General features: G+C 35.8%; 1 protein-coding gene across 2 annotated transcripts in view; it reads right to left on the bottom strand.

Moving 5' to 3' along the window:
* The window catches only part of MKLN1 (muskelin 1), a 212,545-nt gene that overhangs the window by 17,468 nt on the left and 182,771 nt on the right, over positions 1-12,306 (bottom strand). For both annotated transcript variants that reach the window (XM_042924831.1, XM_042924822.1), the window contains exons 14-16: positions 11,370-11,484; positions 10,059-10,198; positions 3,149-3,251 (exon numbers count right to left, since the gene is read on the bottom strand). In XM_042924831.1, the coding sequence (XP_042780765.1) occupies positions 3,149-3,251; positions 10,059-10,198; positions 11,370-11,484 (358 nt within the window). The remainder of the gene's footprint in view (positions 1-3,148; positions 3,252-10,058; positions 10,199-11,369; positions 11,485-12,306) is intronic.

Raw genomic sequence — 12,306 nt, 5'->3', positions numbered from 1 at the left:
ATTGTCTTTCCTCAGTGGTAGTAAGTACCACCCAGGAAGGTATTTTGCTTGGTTCACTAATGCACCTCTTGTGCCTAGAACAATGCCTGGCATGTTGTAAGGACTTAATACACATTGGTTAAATGAATGACACCAGTACTTTGGAAGCTCAGTAGAAATATAATTAATACAAAATGTGTAATACTGGCTGAAAACTTGTTTTTCTCATTCCTTCTCTATTATAGAATCTTCTGAAAATGGCAGAAATAATTTAGGCAACCTTCTCTTGGGCCTTTTCTAGAAAATTATATCATTTTCATAAGGTTTATCAGGACCTCACTGCCAATTCAGAATCCATGTTCGGGAGACTGAAGGAAAGCAAAGAATCATTATTTGGCACATAGCTGGTAATCCGCCATCATTCCAATATAGGCACAATGATGGTGATCATCATAGTAGGTGCCCCCCAAAAGAGAACCACTTTTAGTTGCTGATACAATCATTTAATACAATAAACATTTTGTAAAATATACACAGAGGACAAAAACAAGTTACTACAGAAAACAGCAGTAAGGTCTGTTTTGATAAGTGGAACGGTATAAGGAGAGTGAAGATCTCTATGCCTTACTAACAAATACTGTGAGTATATATCCTAGAACTGTCACCAAGGGATTTCTTTTACCAAAACAAAATCCATTCACACATTTTAGAACAAAATAATCTCACAGACCAGTAATTCTCAATGTCAGGAGTGTTTTCAGTTTTCTGTTACATAAGAGCAGACAGAGACTCTTAGGGTGAGGGTATTGTTTTGAATAACTTTGGAAGTGATTCAGATGCTGACACACATGTGCAGAGCACCATTTTAACTAACTTCAACTAGGGCTAAGCAACTCTTAACAGATACAGCTATTAAGAAATGGAATGGAAGTCTGTGGCATACAAAATCATAATTTGAAACTACCGAGGAAGCGATAAAAAGAGAAACCTGCTACCAAAATTTTAAAAATGGCTCAATTTGAACTCAAGATACCTCCCTGTCCTGGCTTTTCCCATTAGCCTAGCTTTAAGAACGAACTGTTTTCTTTGGCCTACTTGCAGCTGGCACAATTGAATTTATTTACTTTGCAATATTTTGTTTTAAGTTTTTAAGTCGTTGGGTTTTTTTGAGAGAGAAAGTGAAACGGGGGCGGGGAGGGGCAGAGAGAAAATCCCAAGCAGGTTCTGCAATGTCAGCGCAGAACCGGACTCAGGGCTAAAACTCACAAACCGTGAGATCCTGACCTGAGCTCAAGTCGGATGCTTAACTGACTGAGCCACCCAGGAGCCTCTGTTCTGGTTTGGTTTTAAAAAATAAAAGAAAACAAAACAAACCAAAACAAAAAATAAGAGAAAAATGAATGTTCCTGGTAACAGCCATGTCAGAATAACAATGGAGAAAACACAAGGAAATTTATTTATAACGTTCAAATGCCTGGTCTAATACAATGCACATTAATGGGCTCTTTACAACTATGTTCAGTTATAAGCCATAACAGATTAAACCAAACATATTCTGCTACTTGGGGATAATTTCCCCATTTCAAATAGTATCATGAATTGATTGAAGCGCAAGGAAGACAATTAACTGTCCCCCTTCAGATGGTCCTAAATTGTGTTCTGCTGATTCTCCACCTAGAGAAGGGTTACAACCAATACTAAGTAAGAGCAACTATGAAAGAGAAGCTCTTTGTTTTTGGTGCCAAGGACACACAGGTTCTACTGCTTGAAAGTACAATGAACCTGGTACCTGAAAGTGATTTGACATTAAATCAGAAGCCTGTGTTACTGGGGAACAAAGAAAAGCACTGCCTGATGTTGCTATTACAAAGCCAAAGTGAAACAACAGATAACAGGGAAGTAGATGGAAAGGACAGAACTAGATATCGTCAGCACCAATTCTGTGAGTAGAAGGTAAAATGGATTGCAGTTCAGATGTTGCAAGATGAACTATGAACAAGGATGCTTGGCAAAAGTTAAAGTGACAAAAGAATCTCAGAAGTTAGTAGGAAGACCAGCTATGACTATGAAATTCACTGCAGGTATATTCACCCACCACAGATAAGCAAATATTCCCCACACTGGGGGGACAGATTACCCCTAAAAATATTACATCTTCTCCTTCCCTTCCATATTAGGTAACCACAACAACAACAACAAACCCCTGAAAAGTAATGACCTGCTATTAATTCTCAAAGTTAGGGACTCCTAATGAATGAAGTCAGTAGAATGTAGTCCAACTATCCTGCTATGACATCAAGGTAGAAGGGATTCTAACTCCTACCAACCTCTCTTCACTTTGTCCCTACAAAAGAGGAGAGTTTTCTTTCTTCTCTTAAGGGATTTTGGAGTACCAACAGAAAAGTTCAGGGACATGCGGGAGGCTGAGTCGGTTGAGCATCTGACTTCTGATTTTGGTTCAAGTCATGATCCCAGGGTCATGGGATCAAGTCCCGTGTGTGATTCTCTCCCCCTCTGCCCCTTTCCCCTGCTCACACACTCTCTCTTAAAAAAAAAAAAAAAAAAAAAAAAGACTCAAACTGAGGCATGTAATCCTTAAGTGAAAGAAGCATGGGACTATGAAAGTAAAAATTTCTATTTGCTTCCCAACACACAAAACTAAAGTCTAAATTAAAATTTTAAACCTGAGAATCCTTTTCTGAATGGATCAAGGGCTTTTTGTGTGGCCTGAACCTTTTGTTATCACATGAAAGTAAGCCTTTTCAATTTTTATTTCATCTGCTCTGTGCCACTTTATTTTTTTTCAGAGAGACGGGGGGAGAGAGAGAGAGAGAGAGAGCGAGCGAGCATGTGCACATAAGCAGGGGAAGGGCAGAGACAGAGAGAGAGCGAGAGAGCGAGCCAAGCAAGCCCCATGCTGTCAGTGTGGAGCCTGACGCAGGCTCGAACCCACAAACTGAAAGGCCATGACCTGAGCTGAAATCAAGAGTTGAGACCCAACCGACTGAGCCATCCAGGTACCCCCTGCTCTATGCCATTTTAAAAATTATTAATGTCATCCCATTTCCCCATTTTCCTTTAAACATCTAAGAGCAAAATCAGCAAGTAAGAGTTAGAAAGACTTTTTTTCTCTTAATGCTCACTTTCGGAAGTTTATTATCACTTTTACCTCTTTTGTCTCTTCTGGGTCTGAATGATCCACAGTTATATAAAGATCGTTTTGCAAATATTTCAGAGCACTAAGGGGATCCATTTGGGCCTTTTCTTCAAACCTAGAAAATGTAAACAAGAACAATAATTGTCTGGAGTTATGGGAAAACATCAGAAATGTCATTCAGACCTGGAGTAGAATATTGTGTCTAAGGAGTCACTGTAGATATCTAAAAAAAAAAACCCTGTGTTTGGGAATCCAGAAGTAAGAATACTGCCATGGAGACAGTACAGCTGTGGAGTTCCTGGAGACGTCACGGTGATGCCAGGAGGTCACAGGCAGCTGTGGAGCGAGAGACTGGGTAGGAGTACCTCCTACCCTCTTCTTAAAACTACAAGCTAAGATTAAATCAACTACAAAACATAGTGAACATGTCAAATATTTTACATAACAAAACTGCAAAAGAGCCAAATATGTTTCATGAGAAACAAGTAGAGATAAAATAAAAATACTTGATTAGATTTGTGCAATATACATTCCATTAGAGGTCCTTAACAGGTCAGAAACAGACATGAGTATACTTTCTTTTCACGAGTATCATGGACACTGATTGAATATATATATATTTTTAAATGGCTCAAATATTTTTAACAAGATTATTTCCTGTCTCAGTCAATAACAATAACAATTGTAGCAACCACTTATCAAGTATTTGTTATATGCTAGACAATGTATCAAGTATTTTACATATATTACTTCATTTATCCCCCTTACAATGACGATGTTTTATTATCATTTTTAAAAAAACAGATAAGAAACTGAGGTTCAGACAACGAACTTGGCCAATATAAGAGCTAAAAAAGAAACAATGCATTAGTTCTCCAAAAGAATAAAAGTCTGCTTGGGACTATTTATCTATTTAAATAAGATACTATCCCATTGTTATAATTATATATGGATTTATTAATAACTAATAAGTTAGGATGTTTTTCAAAATATTGTATAGAGAATAAGTAGAGAAGACAATTTCATTTGGGTGAGGAAAATAATGAGACTTTCACAATGGTGTTCAGGCTGACGGCATCAATAATTTCCTGTCTTTAAGAGTTAATCTCAGTGATAGAACACCTGTATTTCAAGCAGGGCAAAGACTAGCAAAATATTACAGCTGTATTGTATCCGATAAGTACCATGATTGTCAGTTAGCCCTTAAGCCCTCGGATGAGAGAGCTCCTTGGGCAGAGGTCATGTCACTCTACCGTCTTGTCCAAAATGGTTTAGACCAGTTTTGCACCTGAGACGAAAGCAATCCTCTCAAGCTTGATCAGTTTATAAAGTGTCCTGGCAGAATTCTTCCCAATAGGGATACTACCTCCAGGGAGCCCTCTCTAAGAAGGTACTCTCTTAAAGAATCTGAACGTGAGATACACAAGGACACAAAAGGCACACAAAACACACACGTCGGTAAACAGAAGGCGCGACATGGTAGGTGGATTCCTTCCCTCCTACCCCTCTTTGCCTTCCTTTTTTCCTATCTACCTACCTATTTATTTACTGAAGCTACATCTATCGATTCCTTCCTTCCTTCCTTCCTTCCTTCCTTCCTTCCTTCCTTCCATCCATCCATGCATGGATGGATGGATGCTAGGAGGTTAGGGAAAGCAGAGACTGTAATAATCAGCAGAACAGGAGAAGTAGGTGGAAAGAAGCAGAAAGCCAAGAGGCTGAGTTACAAGGAAAGCTATTATCGTGGCTCCTCACTAGAATTGTTCTAAGACGCTAAACGATTCTCCATTAGGCCTCACTGTCCAAACGCTGAGGGAATGCCTTAATTCTCTGGATATTCTCATAATAACTTCTCTTCTAGTGAGGGATCCTAAGAATGTCTTTATCCTTTGCTACCTGAAATAACCTAACCAACGTGCCTACCATCCTATTCAATCCAGTCAAGAGACCCATTTTCCCGGAAGGTATGTTTCCACTCATCTTTTTTCTAAGCTTTCTTTAGCCTGCAAAAACTTATCATTGGACTTATGTCTGCGATCTAGAATTCTATTTAGGCCAACAACTGGGCCCTGTACTGAAAGGAAAAGGAATTAATCCTATAAAAAAGTTTTTCTTTTGCTCCTTTCTACCCCCAAATCATCGACAAATTTGGAAACTTGAACGTTACAAGAAAAAATAATAGTGGCACTTTATTTACTGTATTGTGCAGCACCATTAAGAATAAAGACAGATTTCTTGGCATACAATATACTTCTCTCCCTCTAAATTTATATTTTAACTAAACAGAATACATAAATGTTTTCCATAAGAACACCAGAAATAAACAAGCTAGCCCAGTAGTATAGGGTAAGGTTTCATATAATGAAATACTAGGTATCTAATATGAAATTTAAATTAAAAAGGTAATTTTCATGCTCTATTCAATTCATATAAAACAACTTCTGTTTATTCTGCCTGCAATGTATCAGTGTTCCTCAAACTCCTGAATTCATCTAAGAGTTGGTATAAAAAGTGGTCTATGTTTTTTTCAAGTCTAAAACAGGAGTGCCTGGCTGACTCAGTCGATAGAGCATGTGATTCTTGATCTCGGGGTTGTGAATTGAAGCCCCACACTGGGGGTAGAGATTATGTAAAGATAAAATCTTAAAACAATAACAAATCTAAAATAAATCTAAAATAAATCTAAAATAAAATAAAATAAAATAATAAAATAAAATAAAATGGGACGTTTATTGTTTGTTCAAATTAGTAGCAGACAAGATTCTCAAGATGCCCTAGCTGCTCCCTGACTGCTCTCCTCTCCTACCCATGTCCAATCCATCAAGATATTCTGTTGGTGCAATCTTCAAAGCTTATCCAGAATCTTACTGGGCCTTCTTGATCTCTTTTATGGAGTGTCTCTTCCTCCACCTTCCCTCAAATGGTGATGGTCTTCAGAGAAGGCCCGACATCTCTCTACTCTTCTCACGCTCTTGAAGCAAACTCCTTTTCCTTGTTGATGACTCATAAAGGTAATAATCGGCCCATGCCTTTCCTCCAAATGCTAACAGATGATCTCTAAAACCTAAAGTGCACTAAACTGAACTCATCTTTCCCAACACACGAACCTGTTGTTTCTGAAGAATTCCTTATCTGAGTGAAAACAGCCATAACCTTTTACTCAGTTCTTTTGGAAGAAAACCCAGAATGGTTTTATTAAAAGAAGACTGAGTGTGTTATTATTCCTCTACATAAAATCTTTCAATGCTTTTCCTTTCACTCAGGGTAAAAGCCAGACTCTTCACCAGCTGTCCCCTTCTTATCACTCTGACCTCATCTCCTCCCACAATCGCCCTACTCATTCTACTTCCACCACAGTGTCTTCCTCAATTTATTCCTCAAATAATCCAGGCATATTTTTAACCCTAGAGGCTTGTCTATTACCTATCTGGAACACTCTTCTTCTCAAATATCTACACGATTCATTCCCTCCTGTTCTTCAGGTCACTAGTCAAATGTCACCTTTGCAGTGAGGTCTATCCTAATATTCTTATTTAAAAATCATCTGTACAAAATAGTTCTTAACCTGTTTTAGTTCATATTATACTTATTAACATAAATTTCTTATTATGTTTATTACCTGTCTTCCTTCCTAAAATAGAAACTTGGGGCAGGAATTTTTGTTTGTTTTCTTCACTGACATATCCACAGAGCCTAGGACGATGTCTAGCACACTGTAAGTGCTCAGTTAACTTTCTTAAATAAGTAAAGTTTCACTGATGTTTATAAAGACCCTTAGGTGAATGCTTTGGTCATTTTATACATAAGCAAAGTGATCTCCAGAAAGATTAAGTTAAAAGGCTTGAAGATCAATCCCAGGTTCAGCTCTAGTACTTTTTCCAATATAAGACATTAGCTCCCAGCACTAATGTCAAAAAGTCTCACAATCAGAAAAAAAGAATACTGTGCTCCACATTTTTATGCTACTATTACTATTCTAATTGAAAATAATCTATATAAATGGATGGGGGGGGTCTTTAAATATTCTTAAATTCTCCTTTTCTGGCTTTTCTGGTTTCCTTCTGAGATGGGCTAACATACTCCTTTTCCCATGTAGAAAATTTCAAAGGCTGCCTCTTTGTTCAGTCACACAAACTTGTTGCTTCTCAGCTTCAGTTACTATTTATGAACCATTTTCATATTCAGAAAATTTGAGTCTTTTATCCTATATTTAAAGTTTTAAATGATTTATTACCAGTTATTCTTTTATTCATTATCTACTTGCATTCCTTACTTTTATGCCTTTTTAGCAGCATAAGCCACTAACAATGATGTTTGTGCTTTATTAAAATTTAAAACATGCCATAATAGGTAGTATTTCAGATTCCCACAAATTGTCATTTAGTCTGTCCACTGATACATTTTCTTTTTTTTTTAAATGTTTATTTATTTTGATAGAGAGCATGAGTTGGGGAGGGGCAGAGAGAGAGGGAGAAAGAGAGTCCCAAGCAGGCTCCACATTGTCAGTATAGAGACTGACATGGGGCTAGAACCTACAAACTGTGAGATCATGACTGAGCTGAAATCAAGAGTCGGATGCTCAACAGACTGAGCCACCCAGGCACCCCCAACTGATATATTTTCAAAAGAGAAAAACAACTGTCAAAGATTAAGAAAATAATAATACTTCTTAAAATGGCTTGGCTGTGAGAAAATGAATAACCCTACTTATTTCTGGAAGGAATGAAAATTAACTTTCTGGAGGGCAACTGATAATTCATCAATTCTACCAATATCCTACAGAATTTTTAGATAGGGGTACAGATGGAAGAATATAAAAATATTAAATACAGTATTACTTATAATAGCAAATAAGCTGGAAATAATCTAAACATTTCATCCAAGTAAACTAATTAAGTAAATTATACATAAAATAGAACACTATTGCAGTCATTATAATCATAATTTGTATTAAGATGGTGATATTTGTAATATATCATTCATTAAAAGAAATCAGATTCAAAGCAATATGATTCCTGTTTTTCAGCTAAACAAAACAAGAATCTATGTGTGCAAATATAAAACTTACAAAACAGTAAGTTGTTTTTTCCTCAATAATGGGATGATGATTCAATTATTTTGAAGGGTAAGAGGACTTTTTTTTTTTTTTAATTAACCATGGATTAATTTTTTTCAATTAAAAGCCAGAGGAAAGTGGTTATAAAGTGAGTTCCAATTCTTTACATATAGTACTAAAAAATCTCCTTTAATCTAGGGGCACCTGGGTGGCTTAGTTGGTTAAATGTCTGACTTTGGCTCAGGTCATGAGCTTGCAGCTAATGAGTTCGAGTCCCACATCAGGCTCTCTGCTGTCAGTGTATTGGTAGAACTAATGACCTGCTTCATGTCCTCTGTCTCCCTCTCTCTCTGCCTCTCCCCCACTAGCTCACACACCTCTCTCTCTCTCTCTCTCTCAAAAATAAACATTAAAAAAAAAATCTCCTTTAATTTCTAATGGGCTTTTGGTCAGGAAATTTTTTAAAAAGAGCTTAACTTAATATTCCAATTACCAGTTGTTATATATGAAGTAGAAAAAGAACACTATAATTTCCCCAAGTTTGTCTCATCCTTATAAAAACTTAACTTTAACATTAAGTAAAATATTAAGGAATAACATTTTAGCACTGTAAACATTAGTTGACAGTGCCTCATTAAATCTTATTAATAAAACAGAATTTATCTCTTGTCATCCAGCCAATGTGAAGATTCAGACCCTTTCTCCTGTAGATTCTATAGGAAATACACTATTTATTCACAGTAATGCCAAAGTAACAGAATACCTAGCTCTGTTACTAATTTTCCTCTCAAGCACAACTTGGGAAAGCAGAGAAAGGAACAGTAAGTAAACATGATATGATAAAGGAAAACAGTCTAATAATTTATGCCTACTTATATTCTATACAAAACATAAATGCATTATATATAACAGACATCTGAACGTGTCTGTGTATATAAGTATACACAAAGACATCTGTGTATGCACGTGTGGTAGTCACAGTGGCAGTAAGGTGATGAACTCTGGAGTTACAATAGTCAGGATCACAACCTGGCTGTGTCACTTATGGCTGAGTGATCCTAGATGAATTATATAACCCATTTAAAAACACCTCATTTTTTCTTTTGCAAAATAGTGATAATAACAGAACTTATTCAATTACCTTATGATAGGAATAATATACAAGATCTAGCACACAAAAATTGCTCAATAAACAGTAGCTATTATCATCAAAGTCTAAACTCTTTCCAAACTATAAATTTTTATTACCACAGAACACTATCAATAACCAAAAGGACACACATGCTTTTCTATATTTTTCAGTAGCTTATCACTCACTAGTAAAAAGCAAACATGACCAGGAGATATATATGAAAATGTTTGATGGCATGATTTTACAATTAAATGGCAAAGATAATTGACATAAAATCACAATCATATTTGAAGTTGTATTGTGAAACATCAGATTAGATAGCATTTAGTCAACCATACCATCACATCCACTGTTAAGAAAGCTATCAACAGGCCAGGCATACAGCAAGAATCTAGAACTGATGTGATTTGTAGTGATTAGGCCGTGAGTAGTTACTGGAAGGTTAGGCTCATCACCTTCACAGAAATTTCTTCCATTTAACAGTTTCAAAATTTCCTTGTTCTATATTTAGAAAATTTTAGCATCAGTATGTATTTTCACTTTGTATCTTCCTTTGAAAGAGGAAAGCAAAAATAAGGAAAACAACAGGGTAGTTATAAAAGTCATGATCTTCACAGTACGTACACTGTCATATTACTAAATTTCCAGAGACAAAGTCATACCTTCAAAATTTAGGTAATACCAACAGTAGCTGATAATGTTAAATAAAAGTTTTCAGTGAATTATTTTTATACCTGTGTTTTCTTATCAGGTACTTGCAGTGCCTCAGTAAGTAATCTTTTGAAGGCCTACATAACTTCAGTGACCAGAAGTCATCTAATCTCATCTTTGGGGAGCAAGATTTTCCTGGATTCCCACCAAATAAATAGTGAACCTATAATAAACAAAACAAGCCACATTTTAAGATGCAAGCATACTCAAGAAGCTACGGAAGTCCTAATAAAATTTCTTCACTTTGGTAGCAGTGTGTAACAGTAGTAAAACATTACTGCATTTCTACCAAATGTTTCTTTTGATTTTTCTTGTTCCCATTTTACTTTAAAATACTATGGCTACTTCCTTAAATACTCTGCCTTTTATGTTAAAATGAGTTGTATTACCACAATTATACTGACAATGGAAGACCTGAAACAAAAGCAATGACAGTAAGAAGCTAATCCAAGATACAGAGTTTATTTAGGGCAATAAATATGGGATTATTAATTTAAACAAGTGCTGGTCATAGTAACAAACAAGATGTTTAATAAAACTCTGACACACATGTTGAATCACTGAAGGTCAAGAGTAACTAGAAACTTTTTAAATTTTAGCATCTTAATTTTTTTTAGGCTTACTGCCAAATATTAAATGATGTATATAATTGGTGATACTTTTTAAAATATTATATTATTCAATACCAAAAAAAGGAAATGAAAAAGGAATACAATAATGATTTCACTATTAAAATTTTAGTGATATTCTGTACTTATACAAAGTGTTAAAGCAGTTCCTGAAATTTTGAAAACATTCACATTCACTGAACTACATGTAAAGTTTAAGGGAGACGTAGTTTAAAGAAACCACTCTGAACATTTAGTGACTCTAAAACTTCAGAATGCAAGACTGTTTTCATGAGGCCAATTGAAAAGACACATCACTCATAGTGGAAAAAAGAGAGAAAAGACTTCGTACACAATGGGAAAATCTAAAGTCAGAAGTTACATATACTTTTTCATATCATGGGACAAGGTATCCTAATGCTAAAAACTGTACATCTTTTACTTGGGTGTTCGTAGTGCAGAAATAATAGGTTATACTATGAATCTGATCTATGCAGCTACAAAGCAAACAGAATAAGTGCCAAGAATTTTGGACTAGGGAAAGTGTTCATTCTATTAAGGGGTTTAGGGAGAAATGATATTGAATGTCTGCTACATATTCTATGGATGTCTGCTATGTATTATAACTTTTTATTCGAATACACTTAAAAATAGTAAGAAACCTATTTTGGGATTCTTTCAGATTATAAGCCTTGGAAAGTTTACAGGCCGATGCAGTTAGGGTACCTTATGTAACTCATCATATACAAGCTGATGGGCAAATCTTGGACATGGCTCTTCCTCCTGAAGACTTTTACTTGGATTATCTTTTGCAGCTTGATCGTTCTTATAGACGCAAGACCTGTAAGACAGTACTTTTAAGGCATTCTATCCTAAAAAAATAGCAACATACATAATGTTTATATACTTAGCAAGCAAATTAACTGGACGTCTAATTACCAACAAAAAATTTATAAATTTGTTCACATCAAATCTTAAAAGTTCTGGTCATTCTCATACAATAATGTGAATTTGTTAGAATGAAGTTCTTATGTTCTTTTAGTGTCGATCCAAAACCTCACTTAAGAACAACCTACTTCATGTTATGAAACACAAACAGCATATATGAAAGCTCAAACCAAAGTCTGAAAGAGAAGATAATCCCATCTATTTATTCACGATGAAAAACTCACAGATTTCTTTCAGTTTTACTGCTTAATATAAATGTTCTACTTAGAAAATAATAAATTCTAGGGTCCATCAGTGGTTTACTAGGCTAAGCGTCTAACTCTGGGTCTTGGCTCAGGTCATGGGATCAGGTCATGGGATTAAGCCCCATATCGAGCTCTGCATTGACAGCATGGAGTCTGTTTGGGATTCTTTCCCTTTCTCTCTCTGCCCCTCCTCCACTTGTGCTCTCCCTCTCTTTCAAAAATAATTTTAAAAAATTTCTTAAAAAAAGAAAAGAGTAATTTCCTTAGTTGCTCTGGGCAGGTAGTTCTCTGAAGCGCCTGTGTTTGTAAAATATCCACTTATGCAGTAATCACAGAATATTAGAACAGGATTCTCTAGGCCAGTGTTTTCTGAAGCAAAACGTGCAGATGCTCTATAACAAAAAGGTGCCGGTTTGAAAACACTAAATAATACCCCCTACCCTGCTCTACTGAAATCACTTCCTTTACCA

Source organism: Panthera leo, chromosome A2 (genome assembly GCF_018350215.1).
Source record: "Panthera leo isolate Ple1 chromosome A2, P.leo_Ple1_pat1.1, whole genome shotgun sequence".
In the NCBI taxonomy this organism is placed as follows: Eukaryota; Metazoa; Chordata; class Mammalia; order Carnivora; family Felidae; genus Panthera; species Panthera leo.
This window is presented reverse-complemented; position numbering and strand designations above follow the sequence as displayed.